The sequence below is a fragment of the Athene noctua genome, unplaced genomic scaffold (assembly GCF_965140245.1).
Source record: "Athene noctua unplaced genomic scaffold, bAthNoc1.hap1.1 HAP1_HAP1_scaffold_42, whole genome shotgun sequence".
Taxonomy (NCBI): Eukaryota; Metazoa; Chordata; class Aves; order Strigiformes; family Strigidae; genus Athene; species Athene noctua.
This window is the reverse complement of record NW_027437539.1, coordinates 1,335,547-1,362,932: the sequence shown is the minus strand read 5'-3', so window position 1 is coordinate 1,362,932 and position 27,386 is coordinate 1,335,547. Positions and strand designations below refer to the sequence as shown.

Here is a 27,386-nt window from a genome sequence, read left to right as displayed (position 1 = left end):
GAAAAGGGCACTGCTATACTCCCGAGACGAAGCATTGCAAGCATTAAGTGGTTGTGGCTGTAGTGTGGGAGGATTAAAGCCCAGAGCTCACTTTCCCTGTACAGACACCGCGGTTCCTTGCCCTGGTCAGTGGTGCCGTGGAAGAGGCCGATAACTGCAGCGTCTCCCTTCACAGCCTGCCCCGAGATCCTGCTGGTGGCCAGGCTGCAGCATCGGGCTTCGGGTCTCTTGATGTGGGTCCCTCTGCGTAAAACCCCTCAGGGAAGAAGTGTACCTGTGAATCTGCCGGGAAGAGTTAATTTGTTCGGTTTTGAAATCAGGGCAATTTTTCTAATGGTGCTACTTCCAAGAGCTGTTCTGTTGTTGGTTTACCTTTCATCTACGGGAGGTTCTGGTTTTGAGAGGCAAAAATGTTCTCTAGGATTTAAAAAGATCAGTTTCTGTAACACCGATTTCTGATCAGGTATAATAGGGAGGCGGCCAAAGCTAATACCAGCCGTGGTGAATCTGAAAATCTTGGGGTAAACAAAAGCCTTGCTCACATTTTTTTTTTTTATTTATTTGATTAAACAGCTTAGAAAGATTTCCCAGTACAGTTATTTGGGTGTTAACAAATGGTCAGGCTGTTGTAATATGTGTGTTGAGCTCTCTCCAGTGTCCAGGTGTAATCAGGATCTTGAAACTGGTATCAGCCCTCTCACTGATGATGATATGGGCCAGGTCTATGGATGAGGCTGACCCTGACTGTCTGCAGGTGGCCTGACTTGTCCCACACAGCATCTCTGGGCATGCAGAGCAGGGAGAGTCTGCAGGTGCGCAAGGGTCAGCAGTGGCTATTGAAAAGGACACATCAGTCACAGAGTGTGTGCCCTGGGTTTTGGTGAGAGCATTTCACGTGTAGACATTACACCAGTTATCCTTCTCCCAGAGACAGGGAAGGCGAAGCACCCAGACACTGTTACCTGCCTGAAGTCACAGGAGACTGGGCAGGACCTGTCTGCATCTCACAAATCTCTTGTCTGTTTTACATCCACAGAACCACAAGAAGACATTCATGCTGAATTATTTTCTTAAAAACTCTGACAGTGCTGCTCTGTTTTGTCAGGCACTGTATTTCAGAATGCTCTCAGGTGTTTCCAAGCATTATAATGCTCCATATTCAGAGAAAAGAGGAAAAACCCAGAGCCCTTTTTCTCTTGCACCTACAAAGTCTTTCACACCCGGATGCAAAATCCCATCCCAAAGCAGATTTTAAAGCTCAGTTATTAACCCCTGGCAAAGAATTGATAATGGGAGTGCTGACAGTTCCCTAATACAGTGATTCTAATAGACCCCTAATAACAAGGTAGCACCCCAGTTTGCTGAGCTGCTGTGTCAGCTGTCAAAGCCAAGTTCACAGAAATCTGAGTGGCAGTGTGGGGTGATGCCCTTCAGGGGTGGTTTGCATCAGCTGTTCTCGGTGAGCACACGGCTGATGTATGCAACGGTGTTTTCCTGCTGTCCCGGCTGCCTGGCCTGCTGCTGGAAGGGTGTCTGCACACATGGGCAGTTCTCTCTGCTCCTCTGAAACACAGCCAGGTCATGCTTAGGCTAGAGAAACACCAGTGTTATTCGGGGCAATTGATGAAGAATTAGCAGTGTTAAAACTAAAAATGGTAGTTTTACTTTTTTGCCAAAAAGACCCTGAAGGCAAACTTTCCTTTGTAGCGGGGGTGTTTCAGTTCCAGTGCAATAGTCTCCACAGCCACACTTGCCCACACAGGGTGGGAAACTGATACCAGTGACCCAGTTGTTCAGGGTCTGTCCACTGCTGCCATGTCATAAACTAAAGATTTTTCCACCTTGTTTACTTTAGACTATAGAAACTAGTTAATGAAGTTGGACTTGTGTTTTGCCAATTATTAGGCCTAGCATAAGAGACACAGCCAGCACAAAGATGAACCAATAACCAAGTTGTGTTTGATACAAAAGGGTCAGTCCATGGGTGAGCGCTGGGGGTACAGACAAGTCGGTCAGATTATACACAATCAACATCAATCCCACTGACCCCAACAACGACACCGCATGACCAGCAATGGGTGGGATAAATGGTGACACGCAGTCTCTCATAGAAGGGACGGGAGACAACAGAGTCAACGAGCCAAACACATCAGACCAAGGAAGCCACAGACTGAATCTCTGCACAGCCCGCGTTTACAAAAGCCAGACCTGAGTGGAGCCCAGTCCCAGGGAGGCGGGAGGCCCTTCCCCAACAGGGAGCTCTGCACAGGGCACCCACCTCACACACAGACACTGCCCCTCCTGCCAGGGGTCCCAGCTGTTATCCCTCAGTGGACACCTGACCTTGGGTTACTGACTGCGGGACCCCTGGGGCTCCTTTACCCCATGGCTCTGTCTGCCAGGCCGCCCACCCTGGGGGGAAGCCTAAAGGCAAACTCACCCCCCTTTGGGAAGGGCTGGGGGAGTCACCCGTATGTCAACCTTAACTTGGGGCTGGGGGCTGAAACCCCAGCATTTCAACTTGGTTCTATTGGTTCTCTTAGATAATATAGAAAGTAAACTGTCTGAAAACCACTCTTGTTATTCAAGAAATTGGCCAAGAGAATCTGCGCATACTCCCGGGGAAAAAAACAAAGTAAGAAAGACTCGGAGCCTTCCTCCCAAAGCCCCTGGAGATGCCCACCAGGAGGCAATGGGCAGGTGCAAAGATGACATAAACTGCTGACATCAGCCTTTCAAACTAACCCAGCCTTACTCATGCATATGTATGTTTGTGTATGTAATCCAGTGAATATGGATGTCCACGCTCTATGAGTTTTTGGTAAAAAGTGCGGTGGGTGTGCAAGCTTTGTGGAGAAATCCCCTTGCACCCCGGTACCCCGGTGCTGGAGTAAACATCCCTGCTGTGTAACTCTATTCGAGTTGTGGAGTCTTTTTTGCGTGAATCAGTTGCATGGCTGTATGAAGCCTGTGAAGGTGACTGCCCGGGTCAGGTAAAGCCACATTCCACTTTGCCTTTTTTCTTGATGCCCGCTCACACTGTAAATTCCTGGCCCAGCAGAGCTGGTGCCCTCAGGCTGCCCCAGCACCTCTGGGCACAGCCCGAGTGCTGCAGGGAGCTGCACCCGCTGTCCTGGCAGTGGCGAGGAGACCGGCTTGTCCTTCAGCGCTGCACAAGGCATAAAGCAAGCCAGCTGCTCCTTCCCAGCACTGCTTCTGAACACGCTGTGGTGCTTTGTAGCTGCCGTGACTGTGCCCGGGGCTCCTGTGGGCTGAGGCTGAAATGCATGTCACAGCCTGGGCTTGTCCCTTCCCCGTGTCCCACTTAGAGCTGTTGGGTTTTTAATCTTCCTCTCCTTTGCTTCAGGTCACAGCACCAGACGTTGGTGTTTGCAAGTGCCCTGCAGGAGAGGTGCTGGACCTGCTGGGGCTTTGGGTGACGGATCTGCTGTGAAGCCAGGAGCCAAGGAGACCCGTCCCGCTGCAAATGGAGCTGCCAAGTGATGCCAGAAGCTCCAAATGCCAACCAAGGTGTTGTGGAGCAGGTAAAGCACGTGAGATTTTTTTTTCTTGGCCTGGAGAAGTTGGAGAGAAGGACCACTTGTGGCATTTAGCGTGGTCCTTGGAGCTGAGCATGGGAGGATCTTGCTGGGCTGTGGGTGCTCAGGTATTGCCATGGTTTTAAATGCGTGAGATGCCCAGCAGTAGAGAGCTGCCATGTGCTTGGGCTCCGACGGAGCCTCTGTGCCCTCCTTGGGTGGAGGAGAGGAGGGCCTGGTGCTCCCCAGCCTGTGGTGCCCCGTGGCACTGGGTGGGATGGAGAATGCCCTGGCAGGACCCTGCCAGCTGAGGAGAAGAGCTGGGTGTGGAGGAGGAGAGACCGAGCCCTGCTCTGCCTCTGTGACTGGGAAAGGCCACTAAGCCCTGCTCCTACAGGTGCTGGTACTGCAGCGTGTTTCTGCCCTCAATATGGTGGGGACTTAGGTGGGTTTTAGCTGCCAGAGGAAACACGAGACCAGGACGGTGGGATCAAGGTAGAGCGAGCCCCAGGAAAACTGTCGAAGCATCCTGTAACTGCGTAGGTGATCAGTGCCCTCGACAGCTGCCCACTTTCTTGTTTAGGCCGAGATGCCTAAAGGCAGTGCCCTGCTGAGTCAGGCCTGAGCCTCCATCCAGACCTGGCCCACCTCCCTGTGGCACTGTCTGCTGGCAGGCACAGCCTCACAGCTCCTGCCTTGCTAGCCTCCACGTCAGAGATTCCCCTTGAGCTGCGATTAACTGCTTGAGGCTTGTAAATTTTCTTCTGCATTTACACAGAGACAGCTGGCTGGATTAAATGGTTTCACAGTATTACAGAAACAGAAAAGCTAGAAGGCATTACACTTGCTGGGTCCAAGGACTTTGCTTTGTTTCAAAAAGCAGTGGGGGATGACCCATTTACTCTTTTTGGATTTCATGGCTGCACCGCTAATGTCAGGGTGTGTAAAATGTAGACATTCGAGGTATTGTCTTGATTTAGAAAAGGAGTAGAGAAGCAGCTCAGAGTTGGAAGTGAGATGTAAAATAAACAGAAAGTGAGGAAAAAAAAATGATGCTGAACATGAGAATAAAACGGGAGAAAGCAAACCCAGGGCTGTGTGTTGAGGTGTGTGCTACCAAAAAAATGCAATGTTCTCCCCTGCAACATGGGGTTGCATTGCTCAGAGGAAGTCAGGGGAAACATGGCTGAAAGGAGCCAGCTTTATTTCCCTTCTTTCTCAGAAGAAAACAAGTACAAATGCTGCTTGGATTAGAGAGGATTTTGGGCTGCCCATTTGGGAATTCATGATTGGGACTTCATGATGATGCAGTTGGTAAGTGATCTCACTGCAGTTATTTGGTAGAAAATGTTTTGATAGCATCTAAACCAGTTTGTCGCAGTCAGTCCCTTTGTTGAGCGCTGGAGTTCTTCATTCATGGGGTAAAACGGGGGAAGGGAGCGCTGCCATGGATGGTGTAAGGTGCCTGTGCCAGCACTGCCCTCCTCTCCCTGGGCAGTGCCTGTGCTGGGGCTTTGTCTCGGAGCCTGCAGCAGGGCTGTTGGGGGATGCAGGCTGATGGTGCCCGGTGTCCTTCTGGCACTGCAGCAAGAGAGAGGTCAGTAATGCCGCAGGCCTGCTGCTGCCCTTGGCTGTACCCTCGTGTGTTTCTGCTTGGGTCAGACCCTGCTAGGATGGAGGAGGGTGGCTCGTGTGAAGGGCTGAGGTGGCTGGCTTGTTTCTGTGCTGGGCTGTGTGCCAGTGTGATCCCCTCTCCACGCCCTGGGCTGCCCCACATGTGTCCTCTTGGAGTCAGAAAGGCAGGCAGGCAGCTGAGAGCCAAGTGTGACCTGGGAATGGTGGCTCCAAGCTGAGGTTGCTGGTGACAGCTGGATATTGTGCAGGAAAGCAGAGGGGAGCTCATGGGGCAGAGAGAGTGTGGGCAAGGGAAGAGGGGCTTGTGGGTCCCTGAGGGAGCAGAGGTGGGTATGTCCCAGCCCAGGAATGGAGAGAGGGCAGCGATATAAACCCCGTAGCTCCTCCGAGTGCATGGTCCTGAGCATGGCGGGTGGTGTGAATTTCAGCTCCTGGGCTCTCTTTTTGAAAGCATGGGCCTCCCCTGGGGGCGATGGCTGACACTCATTTTGTGGCTGGCTTGCCGGCCTTCTTGGAACCGATAAGCCCGGACAGTGGGAAGGAGCCGGGAAGAGACTTGGTCCTCCTGCACTTCCCTCTCTCAGCTGCACCCGTGTACCTGGGCAGGGAGCTCTGTGAGAGGGGGGATCTGTCTGAGGACTTTTCCATCTCCAGGCATGGTGAGGCCCAGGAGAGGATCAGAGCGGAACGGGGCCAGCGAGGGACTGTCTGTAGCCGCTGCCGCGAGCCGGGGTGCCGCACCCGGGGCTGCGGCTGTGCGGGAGCCGGGCGCTGTGCTGGAGGTGGTCTCAGGGCCTGCTGGCTGTGCTCACTGGGGGCTTTGGGCGCTGAGCATCCCTGTGCCCTCTGCCCCCGTGTCCCGGAGCTGCCCCCCACCGTGTCCCCGCCGTTGCCATGGTGTTGTTGGGGCTGACTGTGATGCCCAGTTGCCCTGGCAACGGGGGCAACAGCCAGTATGGCAGTGGGGATCCTCCCGTGAGTGTGTCCCCACAGCGCCCGTGGACTGAGAGAGGTGAGGGATGCTGGGGGGTGGTGTCTGCGTCCCCTCCCCGGCCGAAAGCCGGAGGGCGGCTCTGGGTGTCAGTGCTACCGGGCTGCACAGCTGCAGGCTGGGGGGGCTTGGGAGGGGGCAGAGCAGGGACCAGGTCTGTGGGGGAGCTCAGGGCAGGGGGGAGGTGACACCCCCTGCCCCATGCCGCGGGGCTGGGGACATCCCTTGTGCGAGAGGGGGGTACCTGGGGCAGGGGGGTGCCCAGGGCAGGGGGCCCTCGCTCCTGCATTTGAAATCCGTAGGTGATTTTCTGAGCAGCAGCTCCTGCGTACATCCAGGGAAAGGGCTGGTGGGCTTGGCAGTGCTGGGTCTACAGCTGCACCCGATGATCTTAAAGGCCTTTTCCAGCCTAAAGGATTCTATGAGATGTGGTCCAGATGCCAGAAAATAAGTAAATAAAAACAGAGATGCAAAGCTGCCAAGCCAGGATAGCAGAGATCGGATGCTGGGAAGGGGAAAATGGTACTGGAAAGACTTAAGGCAGGAGCCACAGCAGTAGGTTATAGTGTGTGGAGCTGGGGACTCTCCAGCAGAGCCTTGAAGGGACCCTGGTCCGTCTCACTGTCAGCTGAAGTTCATGAAAAGAAATAGTTGTGGCTCGTGGGACCGCACCTACAGCTAAAGTCTATTGTGGCTCTAGGAATATTTTTATGGAGTTTTACTTCTATGAACCTTAACTCTGCCACTTAAACATGGTCTAATCACGAAACAGTGTGGGGCACCCTTATGTCCTCCACTTAGGAATGATGCCACAGCCTGGAGACACAGGTGTGTCCTTTGGGTCTGCCATGAATGGGATTCTGGATTTTCAGAGTATCCCTGTTACTCCTTCCAGGTTTTCCTAGTCATGGCCACTGGCAAGTTTCATCGGTCCATGAGGTTCTCCAAAATGGCTGATGGACTCCAGAGAAAGGTGGCAGTACGCTGTTTTCCGAAGCTGGTCGGAGAGGCAGAGCGGCGTGTGCCTGTAAGTACCTGCTGGGGGCCGGGTAGGAGCTGCCCCTGCCCCTCCTCTGCCTTCCCCTCCCGTTGTCAGGGCGCTGTGGAGCCAGGCACCACTCCCCACCTCTTTGCTGCCGTGCTTCTGTTGGAGGGGGCTGTCATGGTGCGGGGGGGTGGGCTGTGTTGCTTCAGGGAGAGTCCAGGGTCTTGCCTGAAGGTGCCAGTGGAGCCGAGATAAAGGGACGTACTGGGCCTTGCACGGGAAGAGCTGAAGCACAAATGTGCTGCCTTCCGTCCTCTTTGCTGTGTGGGCAGTAACATCTCCTGTCACAGGGGCATACCTGCCAGTGCTGCCCTGGCCACACCGCTGGGCTGCTGGGCATGTGGTGGGCTGCTCAAACCGCCCGGAGTCTTGACAGGACACGGCTGTCCCGGATGGAATAGCTTCCAGAAGAGTTGTTTCACGGTATCTCGTGTCCTGTGTGGAGCACAGATGCAGCCCTGCCAACAGCAGTGGGGACGCAGGGTGATTCCTCCTTCCCGCCCACAGCTGTCCCCCTTGCTGGCTGGAGCTCCCTTCACTGGGGGTGGCCCAGTGCTGAGGCTCTGTCAAGGAGACATCTCTGTATCCTCCTGCGGAGGGTCAGTGTGGCCAGAACAGAGAGGAAGCAAGTGCCGATGGAAAAGAAATAACGAAAACTTGGACCCATTCCTCTCCACCTCCGTCTTGGCACAACACTGCTCGTCTGCTTTCCTCTGACTCACCCAGCAGTGCCATCTCCACCTGCGAGTTGGTGTGAGCACTGTGCAAGGGTGGCGTTAGGGGATTTCTGGTAACTCCTCCCCGCTCTCTTCAAAGGTCTCTGGCTCAATCCAGCAAAACTCAAGAGGGGACAAATACCCGAAGAGCAGAAATCCCCAAACATGTCACATCACCTCATGAAGGAGGAGCTGAAGGGACAAAGCCACTTGCTTAGAGCGTGTGTATTCCGCTCTATATCATTAATTTACTGATGTTAAATATTTCAGCATGTAATTTACGGGACTTCCAGGACTACCGTAGTGTCTGTGATCACAAATGGCTCATCAGTGGCACTTGAACAGGAAAAGTCTTTCTGCAGAAAGGCATTTCTGTAGCTCTTGCTGGTGTTTTGCATTTCAGCTGACTCCCTCTGCCTTCCTGAAGGAGATGTCTCTTACCACCCAGCAGAGGCTGGCCAGCACCCGGGAGATGAGGCGGCCCCGGATTACCCAGCTTCTAGACATGGGTGAAGCCTCCCATCACAAGGTAACCTTTTCCCGCCCTTTTCCGTGCTGTTTGGTGTGACATTTGAAGAGGGTGTGTGTTTGTGACAGGCGCGCCTCCGGCCCATCTGAATACCTCAGTGCCCAGGGCTTGTTGTCTTTTCAAACTGCTGGTGGTGGTGGAGTTCCTTCTGCTGGGGTGAAATGCTGGGGTTTCAGCCCCCAGCCCCAAGTTAAGGTTGACATACGGGTGACTCCCCCAGCCCTTCCCAAAGGGGGGTGAGTTTGCCTTTAGGCTTCCCCCCAGGGTGGGCGGCCTGGCAGACAGAGCCATGGGGTAAAGGAGCCCCAGGGGTCCCGCAGTCAGTAACCCAAGGTCAGGTGTCCACTGAGGGATAACAGCTGGGACCCCTGGCAGGAGGGGCAGTGTCTGTGTGTGAGGTGGGTGCCCTGTGCAGAGCTCCCTGTTGGGGAAGGGGCTCCCGCCTCCCTGGGACTGGGCTCCACTCAGGTCTGGCTTTTGTAAACGCGGGCTGTGCAGAGATTCAGTCTGTGGCTTCCTTGGTCTGATGTGTTTGGATCGTTGACTCGGTTGTCTCCCGTCCCTTCTATGAGAGACTGCGTGTCACCATTTATCCCACCCATTGCTGGTCATGCGGTGTCGTTGTTGGGGTCAGTGGGATTGATGTTGATTGTGTATAATCTGACCGACTTGTCTGTACCCCCAGCGCTCACCCATGGACTGACCCTTTTGTATCAAACACAACTTGGTTATTGGTTCATCTTTGTGCTGGCTGTGTCCTTTATGCTAGGCCTAATAATTGGCAAAACATGGGGAAAGGTAGAATGTTTTTCCCTGGTGAGGGGTTGGAAGTCCTGATCTGTGCTAAGTCAGTATAAATAACCTCTGCTGAAGTTGGTGGGTTGTGCTGTAGTTTAGCTACCACTGCTGAAGTACGATGCTGGGGGAAGGCTGGGGCAGGCCGCAGGGAACTGAGCTTGCTGTTTTCCATCCTCCTGGTGAAGCAGCCACCTCATGCTTTGGTGTAGTCCCTGTCAAATGCTTGTGGTCGTGGGACTCCCTCAACGGTGCATTAATGTGTTGGGTTGGAACAATGTGTGGGACCTTCACAGGGTGTTAGATGTTTCAGGCTGCCAGATATACAGGGGACTCGCCCTGGGCAGAGGGGAGTGGAAGTGCTTTCTGTGGGTCGGTGGTTTCTTAGATGTCTGTTCGAGCTGCTTTTCTCACAGGACTGCTCACTATAGCACACAGTCCAAACGGGTGGATCGCTGAGGTAGGCTGTTGAGTGGAAAATTGCCAACAAGAGACCTGTAACCAATTGGTGAAGGATTGCCCCAGGCAGCACTGGAGGTTGGGAACGCGTCAGATGAGCGCACCCAGGGCTGGCAGCGTGCTGCAGGCAGGAGCTGCCGTGTGAGCGTGGCTCCTGTGGAGAAGCAGGAGGCCTGCCTGGGTCTTCTGAGTGGGAGCAGTGCAGCTGGGAGAGGGGAGACAAAGCAGGGGGGAATTTTCTCAAGTGTTGCCTCTGCTCTGTAAACATTTGCTCCTTTGTGTATATTTTCAGACATGCTTCTGCATGTCTGCGTGAAATAAATTTAATGAGTTAATGCCTTTCTGCCTTAAATGAAATGGCAATAATGGAATGCAGTAAGGCATCTCTTTAAAGCCTGTGGAAAAAGGATGCCAAGTCCAGTCTTACTCAAGTTGCCCAGTAATGCTGAGAAAAGAGCTAAGCCTTATCACTATCCAGCATTCACCTCTTTTGTCTTTTCCCCAACTACTGTTTTACTTTCTTTTTAGCTTTACCTCACCTGGTAGTGTTGTCTTCTAACTGGTTTCTAGGTTCTCGATGAAAAAAGATATTTAGGGATGTGTGGGACTTGTTCTCTCTGTCTCAGAGTAAAGATCATCCCCAAATTGTTTCCCATGGAGTCTCATGTAAATTCTTGGGTTTCGCTTGCTCCGTGAGTGCTGGTGGCTCTTCAGGAAGGGCTCTGGAGCTGTGTGACCACGTCAGCACAGGGCTCTGCTGGCAGTAGGCGCTGCCTTGCATTCTGGAGAAGGAAACCTGGAGGAACACCCACCAAAAGAGCTTCTTAGCTTGAGCCTGCTCAGTGTGGTCCAGAAACTTTTGATCAGCTCGGAACACAGGTGGGGGGCTGTTTCCCTAGCGTGAGCTGCACGGACGTACTCACCAAGAGACTGTACTCCACTGGAGATCGGTGTCAGATTGTGTCATGAATCTTTCTGCCAGCAGCTGAGCCTCCTCTCACCGCTCTGTCTTGCCTCTCCAGTTCTCAGCAGTTGACCTGGACCAGAGCTTGTTTCAGCCTTTTCCTTCAGAGGTGGTATTTCAGAACTACGTCCCCTTCGAGGTCTATGAAGTGCCTCTGATTCTGAGGAACACTGACAGGGTAAGTGCTGGGGTGCGGAGGTTTAACACCATGCTGGAGGAGGAGGAGAGCAGTGTAATTCCTGTGGTTTACCGCATAACGAGTTTGCTGCAGCACAACACATCCAGAATAAAATGTTTCACCACCTTTATTTTGTAAGAGGGTGGAAGTCTTCCCATGCTGGGGATTCTCCCCCTGATTTTGGCCACGCATTGGTGGTATCTAACACAAAGGAGCTTTTCTAGTCAGCGTCCTTGCCCTTGAAAGCCTGGATTGATGGGGATGTTGAGGGTTGTACAGTTGTCACCTGCTCTCCTGCTTTACCTCGAGTGAGCACCATGTGCTGGTGGCTCCCTGGTTAATCTCTGTTTCTGGCAGGGCACCTCTGCCTCTCGCAGCCTGTTCAGCTGCCTCTGTGCAGCTCAGTGTCAAAGCCCAGGGCTTGAGGCTTTTCCACGTCGTGCTGGAGGAAGTTATGGTTGGTGGCGTTAGCACTCCAGGAGGGTGTTTTGAAGCAGCAGGGGAAACGGACTGCTTTAGCAGAAGCACTGGGAGGCCTTTAGGTGCCACTTTAGGCTCCTGCTAAGCCTAATGCAGTTCTGCTCAGGTTTTTCTAAGCAGTGTGGCTCTCTGCTTTCCCTTTGGAGAACCTCAGCACATCCAGTGTAATGTTCTCTTGAAGGTCTCCACCTTTACTTGAAAAAGTTGTGATTGTTTTGAGATTTCCCAGGAAAGTTGAGAAGGAGAAGTTGAAAAACGTCAGCACTGTGGTTGCACTGTAAAGAGGGAAATTGAGACCTTCTGAATTTCGGCAGGGGAAACGTTTGCTTGAATGAGGCAGGTGCCGAGAGCAGCTGGTGGGAAAGGAGCTGAGTGGGAAAGTGCTCTGGGAGAGAACATTGTACACGCAGGGGTTTCTCTTGACATGTAAGAGTAAGTGTGCTGGAATCAGAGAAGGTTCAGAAAAAGAAAGGTGTAATTAAAGATACTGTTCTGTAATGAAGAGTAAGATGTGCACGTGAGAGGAGGGCAGGATGGGCAGATGGAAGAGTACGTGAGAGCCCGTGAATTAATACCCCCTCCAAATCTACCAGTCTTGTTGGAAAACAAACAAGTGGACAAAAAAAAGCTGTCAGGGCATGTTGCAGGTGGGGGAACAGCAAGAGAAGCCAAAGTATATTCTGAGATGACGGGTTTTGGCAGGGGCATGGTTGAAAATGGAAGACCCTTTGGCAGAGACAGTTGCAGGGTGGTCCCTCAGTTATTCCTGGAGAGTCCTGCCCCGCTCCTGGCCTGGTTTAGCTTGGGAGTACTGGGGAGAGCAGCGTGGGTGTCCCTTGGACAGGGGCCCATGCTGATTCTGGGCACTCTTTGCTGTAGCTATCCTCTTTCCTGATTAAAATGTGCCTCAGTTTCTCTTTGTTCCTATGGCGCTGCCTTGTTCTCATTAAGTCTTTTGACTTCAGCTGCTCCGTTATCCAGATGGCGCTTCAAAATATCTGTGGTTGCCAAGTACCGGCCAACAGGCAAACAGTCAATTTGCTCTATTTGTGCTTCCTCAAGTGGACAAGAATATCTGCATCAGCATTTCTGCTATTCCCAGTAAGAAATAATAAACCTGTGCAGCTGCACCTTGGGATTTGTGTGCCCTCTAAAGGGGAGGCAATGTGTGAGCTGTTGATTTTTTCCAGAAGGAATTAGTTTTGAAGCTAGCAAGACCTCAGCCATTGGACAGCTCTGGTGTATAAGAAAGATGAGCTTTAAGGGAAATCCTTGGCATATTTAAGTACACAAACGTGGAGATGATAATCCCAAGAGAGGTGGTTATATTCTAATTTTGCTGGCTTTTGGTGATGTCCAGCGACATTGTACTCTGTCTCCAAGTTTTTCTCACCAGTTCTGCAGGTTCCTCCAAATCACGCTGACCTGTACTGCACAGTAGCCTGAGGTTGTCTGCTCCGTAAAAATCCAGCTGACAGCGAAGTGTATATTCCAGACAGAGGCTGTGTAGTCATTCAAATACACAAGTGCTTTGCTGTATGGTTACTGCTCCTCCCTGTGTGTTGTTGAGTTGCTTTTCTGTCTTCAGGCTGCTCCTCACCACCCTCAGCGCTGTTCTGGGTGGCTTTTGCTGAAGGTCTTAGCTCCTCTCCCAAGGGGCTTGGTGACTGTTTGCAGTGTGGAATTGGCTCCTGGAACTTGCTGACCCCGGGCACTGCTGGGAGCAAAGGGTGTTTGGAGACGTCAGGACTGCCTCTGGCCTAGAGGTATTTTGCCCTGGCAGAATGGATTCCATCCTGGTGTATTAGGTGCCTGCACCTCTGTGAGGAACTGAAGGCATTGATGCCTCAAACATTCATGGACACAGAAAGCCTCCAGGACCGGCTGTGGCCTTTGTGGTTAGTCTAAGGAATGTCACCCAGGGAGCGGGAGTGTGTGGAGGGCTGCACCCCCACTCCCTTGCAGTTGTATCGACAAACACCCTATGTGGGCCTCAGAGGGGGGAAACTGAGTGAAACCACAAGTTCCCCCTCAAGCCCAAAGACCGCGAATCACTGGCTGCACTGAGTAAGCCCGGTACCGTGTGGCTCCACTGTGTCAGCCAGACGCCGTGCTGGCCTTGCTAACGGCTTTGTGCCTTTGCCATTGAAGAGGCGACAAGGCCTGGCGAGAGGTGAGCATTTCTGCCCCAGAAGCAGAAGTGTGCTAACCAGCTGATAGGATGAACTGAAAAGGCAGCAGAACCTTGGCTGGGTGTGCACCCGCCAGCCAAGATGGTCGGACCTGAGACAACACTGGATCCGGGGGTGGTGACCCAGATTGCTTTGACTCTTTCTCACCTTTCTTTCCTTTCTTTTCTTTCTTACAGATTTAAAAGAGACCACATTGCTTATTATCCTTTTCCAAGTTGAAATTGTTTTCTACCACAAGTAAAACACTTTAACTGGACATTTGGTTCATTTCACCTTCATTTAACCCAAGGGGATCACCCTTGCGACTCGCTGGGCTTCCAGTCCAGGTTGTGACAGCCTCGAGAGTTACAAGTGCTTTGGAAAGGTGGTTAAGGAGGGATGTCCCCAGGGCACGGCCAGGTATTTTCTCCTCATGTTTCCACGTGAGTGGCAAAATCATAGTTTCCTGTCTTCCCTGCAGGTTCCTCGGCTGGTGAAGGTTGTCTTGGAGCCGTCGCCTTACTTCAAGTTGACCAGGCCCGGTGGTGTGTGCTGTAAGGTCGCGCCTGGCATGTGTTCAACCTTCCGCATCCTGTTCACCCCGGAGGAGAACAAGGTGAGGCTGGAGGTAATGGCTTCTGGCCCTGCTGCAACAGCTTTACCAGTGATTTCCGCGGGGGCAAGGGGATACTTGCAGCACTGCAATGCCACACTGTCCGTCTGGAGATGTATCTGCTCCTCCCTACAGTACAGCGATTTTGGTGTTTGATTTGGCTTCCTACTGCTAAATGCCAGACAGCTGGGGGGACTGTCTGTCTCTCTTGTGAACAAGCCGGTGCTGGGGAGTAGCACAGCTGAGTTTGCTCTGGCAGGGCTGTCCCAGTGTGTCCCACCTGCAGCTCCTGCTGCCACCTGCCTCAGGTAGGCATGCTAACAAGGCATCAGCCCTGCAGCAGAGAGGAAGCAAAGCTCTTTCCCATGTCCCATGAGGCTAAGTGAAAAGTGGAAAGGGGCACGGAGATTGGACACAGGAAGAACTCTTAAGTCTAGAGTAGAGCTGGAATAGGCTGCTGAGGGCAGAGGTGGCCTTGTTAGTGCTTTTAAGGACTTGTCAGACATCTTGCAAGAACAGGTTGGGCGCAGAGCGGAGCCAGTTCTGGGGTGGGGAGATAGATCAGATAGCTTTTTAAGGGTGTGTGTCCCCAGCCTTGTCTCTAATGCTCTGGGAAGGGGTAGGAAATACACACTTACCCTACACTCACCTGACATTAAAACAGTTCCCGTGTCCATCTTGTTGAATATTTCACCAAAGACTAAGCGTTGGTCGTGCATGTGGCAAAGTCCTTTTGAAAAGGCACCCGAGCATCCCCTGCCCAGCGTCAGTGAGGTCGCTGCGTTGCTGGGATTGGAGTTAGTGCTGTGGCACCACTGGGTGCTTGGTGGAGCCTTTGATCATCTGCAGTGGTGACTGAAGCGGGTTCTTGTTACTGCTGTAATCCCTTCCATGAAATTGCTCTATTTTGGTGCCCCCGAGTCAGAGTATCAGATAATTTTGTCTGGTTCTGCCAGCTTGCTGTGAAAGCAGGTGAATCGATGGGATTGTTTCTTCTTTGCGAGTTAACCGCCTTGTTCAATTCACGCTACAGGAATGAAAGGTCATTAAGGTAAAAAGCCCTTTGAGGTTACTGGATGCTACTGTTCAGAGTCATAGCAACCAGCGTTTTTCCTTCCGCCATGGGATGGGACTAAATGCACTGTGCTGAGACTGTTTCTTTCCCTGCAGGATTATTTCTACCAGCTCACCTGCATCACAGAGAGGGAAAAATTTATCGTGCCAATCCGAGCTATAGGTGCCCGAGCTATCCTGGACTTCCCTGACCAGCTGGACTTCTCCGTCTGTCCAGTCAAGTACAGCTCCCAGAAAACTCTGCTGGTTCGCAACATCGGTAACCGGGAGGCTCGCTACCGCATCAGCACTGAGAGGTAAAGGAGCTCGTCGTCTTTGTGCAAAACACTGTTGCCTGATAATGTGGTTGGTAAACGGTAACAACAAGGCACCAGAGCATCTGAGCTGCCGTGTTGCAGCCGTAGCTGGAAACGGGCAGGACACGTGGGTTTTGCTGTTGCTTATAGTGTTTTAAGCGTGATGCAACCTTTGATAAAACTCGGTGTGCTGCAGCGAGGTTTTGTACTGCAGTGGTGTCTCCAACAGAGCACACGAAGGAAGGCAACCTGCTGCCCTTGGGCTGTGTAAGATTGTGCGTGGCAGGTGACAGCTCTAGGAGCTTGATTCCTGTAGACCAAACGCAGTGTTAAGAGATGGGCAAGCTGTGAGGTGGTGAGAGGCATTTCAGAATTTCCCAGCAGCTGTGTGTTTATTTGCGAGTGCCATTCGAGATCGTAAATGAAAACAATTGGTATTGAGGCCCTGACAAGAACACTGTGTGGTCCAGGCACTTTGTTTTCCCGTCGGTTTGGTCTGGTCCCTGGGACCAGATATTAAGTAGAGTGAGCTTTTAGGTGGAGGTGAGCAGACACTGGCTTCAAAATGGCACCACAGCCCCAAAGCAGCATGCTAGTGAGGGCACAGGCAAAAGATGCAGCAAGTGTCTGGTGCGTGGGTTGGGGGCCTTTTCTTCTAGAGCTTTCTCTCTCCCAGATTTCCTGCGGAGTGCTCGAATCTGTAAGTATCCAGCTTGCAACCTCCTGATGCTGAGTGCCTTCTGAAGGGGTTCCATAGCAGTGTCGGCCAAAGACACCCATGCTCTGGGAGGCTGCAAGCCAACGCTGTGGTGTTCCGGTGGTCCCGAATCGAATGCTTGACATGAGTTGTGTTGTGGACAGCCTGTCCTGCTCCTTCAGGTCTCGGAAGACAGTCGCTGGTTTCCCAGTTTGCTGAATGCAGAGGGTAATGCAGCTGCAGGGAAACGGCTTCAGTTGGCTGGTAATCTGTGGTGAGTTGCTTGGTCCCGGAGGCCTTGGTGTAGGAGCTGAGGTCAAGAATGCAGCAAAGACCAGCGGTCTGACTGGGTGCACTTGAGTTCTTCAACTTCTTCTCCAGGAAAGCAGGGCTCAAAAGGCTGCTCTTTTCTCTTGTGAAATGTGAGAGTTCAAGAGGAGCTTCCACCAAAGCCTGGCAAGGCTGTTTCAGCAGGCTTCTGGGATGCTATTTAAGGAGGCTGCTGCTTTTCCCTGGGGAAACACGTAGGCAGGAACTTGTAAATCACTGCAGAGTTTTCCTCGGGGGTCTCCAGATCCAGTTGTTTCCACCCAAATAAATACTCAGTAAAGTCTAGCACTTTTTGCAATGTATACTCCAACTCTTCTGTTGAGTGATAGGGCACATGTCGAATCCTGTTTGATATGGATTATAAGAGTTTCTGAAGTTCCGCAATTAAATATTTCAGTCCTGATTTGCAAGGAAGAAATGGGAAGCATTGCAAAGGTTTTATTTCAAACTACACAAAAAAATATTCTAAACAACTGGGTTGCATGTGTACAGGGATGGAAAGCTGATACGATTTCCCTTGGCAGCTGAGGGCATCTGCCATCTCTTCCATTTCATGATGAACTTTTGAAAGCCACTTTGAAGTTTCAAACAGATGATTTAAATCTTTGAATATAAGTAGCATTTTATTCTAATTAAGTTGCCCTGACTTTCATTCAGATTTCTTTTTAAATACTCTTGGATGAGTATTTAAAAATACATGGCTGCATGTGAGAGGAAGAGGAGGAGGCTTAGTGGAGTAGAAGGGAGTGAGAGAGGTGTCTAAGCTTACAGATCCATCAGGTGACCTCTGTATCCTTTATTCTCTATCTAAACAATTTAAACTTGTGTTTTCTGGCCTGAGCATATTCAGGCTCTTGCCCGTTCACAAGTCAGCTGCAGATGCCACCATTTCCTAGTCCATCGTGCTGCTCATATCACATTTCCTTGCTGCTTTTCTCTGGATTTCTTTCTCTGTGGCATCAAGCATAACCTGTCTGCCTTCACCTTCAGTGCATTTTTTCAGTCCATCTCCAGTCCTAACCTTTCCCCTCAGCTCTTGCATCTGGCCACTTCATGATGACATTCCCTGCCTGTTACTTACTTATCTAAAGGCTTTGATGTTTTCTGCTGTGCATTTCCCTCCAGTGAAGAGCTCTTGAGTGAAGCCATGGGGCCGATTCGGCATCCTTCTGGTGTTCCCCGTTCGGGGCTCCCCCTTGCCATGGTTTCTACCAGAAGCACGGCTGCATTTTGACCACTTTCTCATGAAGGGAGAAAACCACCAAAGCACTCCCTGTTATGCAGTCTGGCTTAGTGCTTCTCCTCCCTCTGCAGGTCCACATCCAGGTCTTAACTGCCTAGCATGGCAATAAAAAATCATAATAGTATAAATAGAGAAAGTCTCTTCCTGTTGTCTCATTGTCAAGGCAGGATAATGAGTGTCTGCTCCATGACATTCCCATAGATAAATGTCATCCCAGTAGGCTGGAGCTGAAAATGGTGTCTGGAAGCAGATCTCAGTGCAGCACTGCCTTCTCCTGACATTGCTGACGTTGTGCTGTGCCATGCTGTGGGGCTAGAGGGGATCAGTCTGAGATAAGATCCATTTAGGAACGTCCCCACCAAGCTCTGAAGGCTCAGGAAATTATCCTGCGAGGCACAGTGCCTCGAGCCCCCTTGCATCCCTCCCCGTAGTTCCCATACGCTACATGGAGGCGTGAGACTGGCGAGTTCCTGTAGGACGTGCAAAGACCATCCAAGGACGTGAAAATAGAGCCTAGGTGCAGTGAAAGAGGGAAGTACAGAGAGCTTGTGAGGTGCTGACTCCACACAGGATTTTTCAGCACAGAGGTGGAGTTTTGGGTGCTTTGAGTGTAGCAGACTGGGTTTACTGGAATAGTTATGCTGCTTGACCGTTACTAACAAATAATATATGCGAAGATTAAATGACCTTTGTTGTTTTCCTGCAATAGATCTTAGTGGACAGAAGAGGCAATTCAGTCAACAGTAACTTTACTGTCTTCCTTGGGTTTGGAGGTAGCTTGTAACGAAATCGATCGTCCCAAACTGAAATGACTTTATAAGGCCCCAGTAGACCAAAGGAAGGGTGGCTGCAGGAGATAAACACGCCACGGCACTTGAAGTGTCTTGCAGCCTCCTTGCACACTGCGTGTGCCAGAGGTGTGGTTGCAGGAGAAGAGGCAGCATGGTGGTTTGAGAGCCTGGGCCACAGAACCGCCCGCTTTGTTCACTTGTCAGTCGTGTTTCTCAATTCTGTCAGGAGTATTTGGCCTTTGGTATCATCACGGGATGCCCAACTGTCAAGGTGGGGAGCTGTTGCCTGGTGAAAGTAAGCAAGATGTAAATGCCCAAATACATCATTATGAAATTGCTTATGAATCTTTCTGAAGGGCAATAACAGGCAAGGTCTCGGCAAGTACTGATGGGCAGGTCTCTCCTAAATTGGTGTGGCTAGATAAGTTTATACAAACTGGGGCCTGCAAGGTGCCATTGGGAGATCTGGACTTGTGGAAGTTTAGATATCGTACAACAAAGCAAGCCGACAAATGGACATAGTTAAAAAGCATGTCAGAAGAAAACGAGCTATTAAAAAACCTCCAAACCTGGTGGGCCAAGCAAACAGTTACCGAGTTAGGATTACAACCCAGAGCCCCAGGTTGCAGTGCTTGTGAATGCACAGAAAACCTCCTGTTCTAGTCATCTTGATGTGCTTCTGGTCATGGCACTTCATGTAGCCGGGGGTTTGATGGTTCAGGCTGTACATGGGATCCTCCTGCCAAGTCTTGTTTCCATGTCACTGTATCGCTCTAATCTGCATTTGCACTTACTCAGCTTTTTCTGATTGCTCTTTAGAGCAGCTTTCATCGTAATGCTGATGAAACGTGCCCTTTCTTAGGTAAACTAGGCTGTTTTCAAGGTAAAGAGAAGGAATTCTGCAATTTAAGCCATAATTATTCTCTGGTCTTCCAGAAAGACACTTATTCTCCCTCCTGTCTGACTGCTGGGCTGCAGTCTCCCTGGGACAGGTAATGCCCTGACGTTTGCATCTCTTGAGGTGGAGTTTATAGGTGTCAGGAAAAGACAGATTCCTGCGGAAGTCAGCGTCAGGTTGTGCAGGCAGATCGCTCTCACCCTCTCTGTGCTCCTCAGAACCCGTCCTCTGGCTGTATTGCCAGCGGTCGGACTCCTGAGCCTCCCTGCAGAGTAGGGGCGAGGTGAGGTGGTTTGACACCCCAGGGTGTTCGGAGAGCCGGATCTCTTCGGAAGTGAGAGTCCGTAGCGCCATTTCAGATCCTCTGTGTTCTGTTTTTTTCTACTGGCTGTGGCTTGTTTGCTTCCTGCTTGCACAAGTGAGCTGAAGTGGAGCAGGCTGCAAAAGGAGCATAGTCCCCGCATCACCCACAGTAGCCCTGATGTGTCTCTTTCTCTCTGTTGCAGCCCCTTCTCTGTGGAGCCCTCCATCGGGACTCTTGGGATTGGTGATGCCGTGCAAGTGACAGTGGAGTTTCACCCGCTGAAGACCGGGGATCATTCCGGTTCCCTGGTAGTTCACTATGACACGGGTAAGTGCTGGGCACTGCGTGGTGCACGCTCGCTGCATCCTTCAGAACAGAGCCCCTTCTAAGCAGAATAATGTTAAACTTGCTTTGCAAACCCCTTCTAAAAGCTTTTCTTTCAAAACCTCTGCACGTTTCAGTGCTTAGAAGGGAGCAGATAAGGGGCGAAGGCTGAGCCTGTTCTGTGTGTCCTGTTGGCTGTGTGCTGGTCCATCCCTGGTGTCCACGCGGTGTTCTCCACCCAGCACGCCCCGTGACAGTCGTCTGCCATCATTGCCCGTTGTCGCAGCCACCTTAATTCCCTCTCCGGGTGTACCTCGCCTGTCCTTTACCGCGGGGGAAAGTGACAAATAGTTGGTGTTTAGGGGGTTGTTAAAGTGGATCCCCTCGAGCAGGAATGAGATTTTTGGCCTGCTGCCTTCCTGGGAGTTGCTGAGTGGAGGAAGGGGGACCCTTGATTCTCCGTTGCAGTGTGCACATGCAGGTGTGAAGTTTTATTCCTAGACAATGCTCTGTTTGAAGTGTAATATGGGGAACGCACATCTGTGTCGGACTCTCTCTGAAGGCCCCCTGTCTCGTACACCCCTCTGTCCCCTGTACTGCTTCTCCATTGTCTTGCCACAGACCCTTTTTTTATGTTGCCCTCTACCCATCTACATCCCACACTTGACAGGGCTGAAGCAGCCAGGGCTCTTGGGCTCTTGGGGTCTGGCAGGGAGTGCTCGCTGCCTCCCAAGATAGGTGTAAGATTTATACTAGGGTACGAGAAGCAGCTCAGGCCACAGAAAATGCTGTCAGCTTTGTAAGTCACTTTAAGAGTAAGTGGGAAAAACTCAAGGTGTGATGTTAAAATGCTTCTGTCTGCCTTGGTTCAGCAGAGGTATCTTGTGATGCTGGTCGAGACACTTCCTCAGTTGCCTGAATGCATCTGGTGGGCAGTTTCTCTTGCCTGAAAGAGAGGTTTGTTTTGTCCCTATTCCTGAACTTCGTTCCTGGGAGGTGTGATGTCCTCACCTAGGTGTGACTGTGATGCTTTAGCCCCAAAATGAGCATTTTATTGCCTTGAGTTTATAGAAGTTCTAGAAATGCTCCTGTATATTCCAGATGCTCTTTGTAGCCTTCTGAGTTGTCATAGCTTTGTTTAATATTTTTCAGTCAACGACACATTCACAGAGAATGGTTTATGCTCACTCAGAGAAGCTCATTGGTTTGGGTAACACTTTCTTGACAGAACTACTGGAATTTCAGACAAAGAATGACAAAAGGTGCCTCATTTGTATGCATACAGGGAACCTATAGGATAAACTTCAGAGGGATAGATCTTTTTCTGGGTTAGATCAGGGCTAACTACACTAGAGGTTAGGGCTGTGGGGTTTATACCATGTGACATGAAAAGTCCAAGTGAAGAATCCAGGGCCAGGATCTTCACAGCTTGCTTTGAAAAGCTGAGCCTTGTTCTTACTGAAACACCTGATTCCTCCACGGTTAATCTTTGCAAAGGTGATTTTCATGGACAGGCCACAGGGACCAAACTATCAGCTGGCTCTGGGATGGGCAACCTCCCCAGAACATGGTGCAGCTACCTGGGAGATGAAGGCAGGATTCGTTCCTGCCTGTCAGAACGGCGCTGCAGTTATTTTTCAATAAACCACAGGCTGAGAAGGGGAGCAGGGAATAATTAAGGGATTGTCTCTCAAGCTTTGAAGCATACAAATAAGTAAAAGGCTGCTGAGATTAATTGCCGAAGGGAAACCGAAACATTTAATCCATCAGTCTTAAAAGCTGCTTGTTGCAGGTGTAGCGCAGAGCGTGCTACCCATGCTGACCATGCTACGCAGCCTGGCGCGGCGAGCCCTGGCTGCTTTGTCCTGTGCTAAGTCAGGCTCCCTGGGACGCGGATACAAAAAGCAGCTGGATTGCTCTTTCAGAGCCACCAACAGACTGTTCTTCATGAAACAGAGGCACTAAGAGCAAAACGTCAGTGTAGGGTGTTGGGCGGTGCTTTCCTTGCTTTACTGTGTGTCTGTATTGACTTGCTCACAAGTGGCAGGAGTTGTCAGTGAATCACACTGTTGTTGGTGTGACTGATGCAGGTGCATGTTGCGTGGCTTTAGTTGTTGCTGACAGATTTGAGTCAAATCTGTCCCTGGCATTGCTTAGGCAGACGTGGAGCTCTTCCCTTTGCCCGTTATTTTGTTGATTTGAATGGTGCATCCTTTAGACTGTCCTGGTTAGGAGTACAGGTACTGTGCCCTGGATAGACTGTCTGTGTGGTGGTAGTTGTGTTGCCACAAACTTTACAGGTGAATGCGAAGAAAATGTCTTTGCTGCTCAGAGCATAATGGTTTACAGTGCAAATTTGACCTTCGCTGCTTTACATGTCCAAACTCCTCCATTTCCTCCATGTACGTGGGTCTGGGTGTGAAAAATCCCAGCTCATACTGAGATGAGCGTGACTTGGGATGTTCTGGGCTACAGCACGTCCCTATTCATCCCCTTAACATCAGTTTATGGTATCAGAAGAAGTTTCTGAAGCCTGCAGGCCAAGCACACACACAGGTTTGGAAGGGGTTCGGCACTCAGCGCCACTAAAACTCCTGCTGGTGGCTCGGCCCTTCCCGGATGACTTTTAGACCGCCCCATGTGGATGTGGGAAAATAAGTTTGTGAAGTCCAGTCCCAACCAAGTCAGTATTCATAAAGCGTAGCTGCTCTTCTAGCTCTCAAGCGGTGCTCAAGTGAGATGCCCAAGCTGGTTGCCCGGAGTGTTGCTGTTTGTACATCAGACCCGGTTTGCTGCAGTCGTGATGTTTATTGCAACCCGACAGTGCAGCCCCAGCTTGGCGTGGGAGGGTGAGCTTCGCTCAGGGGCACGTGGTTAAGGAGATGTGTGACAGCTTCCCAGAGCTGTGCCAGAGGTGCACAACAAACTCGGCAGTCCCGCAGCAGCCAGGAACAAGAACATCTGCGTCAGGCGCCCCATGCGGGTGAAGGAGGCTGCCAGAGACAGGAGGTGCTGGAGAGATGCTGGGACCTGTGGAAGGAGGATGGCTTCTCGGCTCAGAGCTCCCTAAATCCTGACTCGCATTAGACTCTTGACTCCAAGAAGTACCTCCTATGGTCTGATGGGTGGTCTTCAACGTGTAGGACCAGATTCTGTGCTTGTATGTGGGTGCCTGCAGTGCCCACCGGACCCTGTGGCAAGGTGCTAAAACGTGTTTCTAGTCCAGGGGATCTCTTGGGTGGTGCTGAAATTCCTCTGCACAGTTTTTCCCCATCAGTCACCACATCCCTGGGGATCTCTTTGTCAGCACAGGGAACTTCAGTAAAGAGCAAAGCCCCTCTGAGCTTGTACATGGCTGACAGACCCTCTGTACTGGGATGCTTTTATTGCTGCCAGGAGTAAGAGTAATTATGCAGGTCATTTCCCTTTGATGGCTCTGCGAGACTAACGCAGAAGCAAAAGTCTGGGGGCAGGCGCTCTCCTTCTGAGGGGAGAGATCAGAGCCAGTACTCATACGTGAGTGTTAGGAGGCAGCGTGTCCAAGAAGAGCCAGCCCTCAGGGAGGAATGTCTGCTCTGTTACTGTCCTGTCTCCTCTTGGTGTAGAACCCCAGAAAGCAGCTTCCCCAGAAGAGATGGGCACAGCCATAGTTCTCAGTGGCTTTAGTCCTGCTGAGGGAGCCTCTAGCCTCGTGCTAAAAGCCTGTTGAGGAACCACCGGGGTATTTGGCAGATTAATGCGTTGTTTTCCATCAAATTCCGACACAATTTATGTGGAGGGCTGAGTTCCTGAGCAAAGCTCTCCTCAAGCGAGTCTTGGCTTGTTTGCTGTGGATCCCAGACCCAGGCTCAGAGCCGCCTTTGTGGCTCTGCGCACCCAGGGCAAGGAAGGGAGCTTCAGCTCCTGGATTAAGGACTCCTCAGGGTCACCTGAATGACTTGGCTGCGGAGTCCCCTGTGACTGGAGTGGGATGGCAACCCAAAGACCACCTGGGCACATCTGAAAAATCTCACTGTAAATACTGTCACCTTGGGGATAAATCTGTACAAGCACAGCCAGAAATAAGGTGCTGGCAGTGGTGCCCAGGACATCCTCATCCTGCACACGGGCAGCTGTCAGGCTGTGATAAATGTGCGGATCTGTGGAACTGCTAATACAGCTAAAAGCTGTAACAGTTTCTTCTGTTGCTGGTGGTTTGCTTGGTTCCTCGTTCTTCCATCAGCAAGCGAGATGAGCAAAGACTCCCCTTTGTTTCTTTCCAGGTGAAGATATTCACACGGGCCTTTATGGAGCGGCTGTAGATGTCAACATCGGGCTGGCCAGGAGCAACCTGACGGTTGAGAAGACTTACCTCACGCTGTCAAACCACAGATCTGTGCTCATCCACAATCGGAGTGAAATCAAAGTCCACTTCCAGTGGAAGGCTTTTCCTACTCAGGAAGAGGAGGATCATCAGAAGCTGAGGTTCGTTGGAAAGATTTAGTTCAGTAAGATACACTGCCCAGGGGTAAAACTAACGTATGGCCTCAGGTGGTGTTGCTGCGGTGGATGGTTTAGGACAAGTAAAGGTTGCCGAGCACCGGGTTACGTGTCCCTGGGCTTTAGGGTAATGGAGCTCAGTGCCTCCCGTTCCAGCTCCATCCATACTCCAGCTGAGGATGGCGTTTTGGGGAGGAAAGGTTGATTGCAGTGACTGGATTTCCTCAGAGAGCAAACTTGCATTCGTGGGAGCCGCAAACCACTGAGATCCAGAGACCGCCGGGCTATGGAGGGTCCATGAGGCTGAGGAAAGTCTCAGCCCTCGTTACCCGGGACTGCACTGAGTAGCAGCACTTAACGTAGCTGCAGGTAGCACAACTGTTGCGATATTCACTGCAGCTTCTTCCCCTGCAGCTTCGATAAGGTGGCAGGCTCCTTCTCTAGGAACGTGCAGGGTAAAGGGCTGCGCTGGCCCAGCAAGTTGAGGCCGTCCTGCTGTAGGATGTTGAATTGCCTTGCACTGTCCCGGTTTCCAGCACAACGAGGTATTTCTGCCCTTCCTCAGAGACTGGGGAGCATTTGGAGGTGAAGGGTTCTGCAGGGAAGGCAGGGCAGCACGGGACAGAGCGCGTTCGGGCTGCAGCAGCCTGTGTCTTCATGGTGCTGAGAGATGGGGCAGGTTCTTCCAAGGGTGTCTGTGGTGAAGCTTTGAAATTCCCCTTTCAGGCAGCAGAGAAACACTTATAGCCTGGGGGGATGAACTGGAAATGACACTTAAGTTTGGGTGATGAAGGGAATCCTTGTGGGACTTTTCAGCCTTGCATGGATGTAGGTGTGTAGGAGTTAGCTCACAGCTGATCAGGAAAGTGCCTTAAACTGGAGCACTCTTTAAGGGTCTGAGCCAATGAAGTTCAACAGAATTAGGTCAGAAATGCCTTGAAGGCCAAAAGTAGTTTTCCACTGTTCTCTATTTTGAATTACGCAGTGCAAGCTCGGTGTGTTAAAAGAAAACCTCGTTACCTTCTCTGGGCACTTGCCTGGACCATTCCTTTACTGCTCTCTTCTCACCTGCCTGTCTCAGATTGGACCCTGAGTGATCCTCTCCTGAGTGATCCTCAGAAGCAGCCAGGTTTCCCCACAGTTCACTTCAACCTGATTCTTTTCCAATTACATTTGATCTCGTGCCAGTTGGTGTCCTAGAGTCTGATCAGGATGTTTTTTCCTCCTGCTTGCAATCCCAGGGATGGTCATAGCTCCGAGGCCACTGTCCTGCTGCCAGAGAAGCTTTAGAGATCTCGGAGCAGAGAGGACTTTGTCCATGAGAGGAGGCGGTGCAGGACCCTGCTCTGGGCTGTGACCCCAGAAGACCTGGATCCTTAGGTGGTGTATCCAGGGGTTTGCTGTGTCTCCCTCCTGCAGGACTCTCTGGGATGTAATGGCGGAACTGTTGTCCGCTGATGGAGGTTGAGCTGGGGGTTGCTCATCGGTGGCGGGAAGCCCTCCTCACGCGCAGGGCTGTAGGTCAGCCGTGGAGAAACACCTCCCGCTGCACTCCAGGGGGGGCGAGCCAAAGCAAGTGCTTTTGGTGCTGGTGCCAGCCTTTGCCCCAGGCTCTGTCTGTACAGCTAGTAAAGTCCATGACCGTATTTCCTTTCAAACTGCATTTGAATTTAGCTGGGTGATGATTGCTATCCTGGTTATACTACGTTGCCTGGATCTGCTACACATGGAGCCTTCCGCTCGTCCCCCCAGAGTTGTCACCTGCTGGTTCTTTATGGCCGGGGGCTGGAGCGTGCAGAGGGGACAGCGATGTGCCAGCTAGGAAGCAACTGCTCTGTAGCAGCGCTCCCTTATCTCTTGGTTGTGATCGTTAAACTCTAGAATGATTTCTGCTACAGCTACCAAGTAAGGGAGAGATTAACTGTCAAAGCCCTACAGAGACGGCCAAAAAGAGGGAAAAGATAAGGTGGTTCAAGGCTGGACATAAGGGTTTGGATTCGGAGATGCTGGTCCAGACTTCTTTAGTGGGTGATGCCGGGCAAAGTGCCTTCCCCTCCCAGGGCCTCTGTTTCCATGCACATCAAGCCATTGGTTTCACCGAAGTGATGTGATGCCTGAATTCATTGGTTTGCTTTCACAGTGCTCTGGGATCCTCTGGTGCGAGGCAGTATAGGGCACGGAGAGCACATTTAGCTTGCTTACCCCTGCAGGTCCAAAGGGGAAGAAAAAAGGAGTGGTGCCAGTGGCCTGCAGCTGAAACCCAGCTGCGTCTCCCCGTGCCAGTGAAGCCCTGCAGTGGGTGCTCCTTCATCCTGATCTGCCTCCCCCAGGCAGCTCTGTGGTAGGAAAAGCCAGTTGGGGTGGTCGGTGGATTCTCCCTCAGTTGTGGCAGAGGCTTTGAGCCGGGAGGCTCTCGAGGGCTGCCGGCTTTCAGAAACCTCTTCTGAGCTTGTAAGCGTGGAGTAAACCTGCGTGCCGTGGCAGTGACCAGCGAGCGATAACCTGACCCGTGCGGGACCCCGCAGCTTGGGGTCAGCCCCTCGCTGAGCTGCTGCTGATCCTCCCCGAGCGCTTTGCTGCCCCTGCGCTCACACGAGTCTCTGCAAATATGTTCCTCATGAAATTATCTGCTTGGTTTGTCTCTCCCCGTGGCTGCAGGCTGCAGAGGCGGAAAGAGGGCAAGATGGGTCATCATCTGAGGGAGTGCGAGGTGGACTCTGCTCTCCGAGAACGCCTTCCCCTTCTCTCCTGCCCCTTCCAGATCCAGCAGGAAAAGGCACAAGGAGACTCCATGCTTTTCTCCGACGATGTGTTCACCCTTGAGCCGCTGGTAAG

General features: G+C 51.7%; 1 protein-coding gene across 1 annotated transcript in view; it reads left to right on the top strand.

The window, feature by feature from the left end:
* Positions 1-5,646: 5,646 nt before the first annotated feature.
* LOC141954941 (hydrocephalus-inducing protein homolog) overlaps positions 5,647-27,386 on the top strand; it is a 69,251-nt gene continuing 47,511 nt past the window's right edge. Inside the window, exons 1-10 of the mRNA XM_074895048.1 lie at positions 5,647-5,833; positions 6,040-6,149; positions 7,061-7,192; positions 8,330-8,455; positions 10,732-10,851; positions 13,984-14,118; positions 15,286-15,485; positions 19,951-20,075; positions 24,335-24,536; positions 27,210-27,381. Coding sequence (XP_074751149.1) covers positions 5,647-5,833; positions 6,040-6,149; positions 7,061-7,192; positions 8,330-8,455; positions 10,732-10,851; positions 13,984-14,118; positions 15,286-15,485; positions 19,951-20,075; positions 24,335-24,536; positions 27,210-27,381 — 1,509 coding nt within the window. The remainder of the gene's footprint in view (positions 5,834-6,039; positions 6,150-7,060; positions 7,193-8,329; positions 8,456-10,731; positions 10,852-13,983; positions 14,119-15,285; positions 15,486-19,950; positions 20,076-24,334; positions 24,537-27,209; positions 27,382-27,386) is intronic.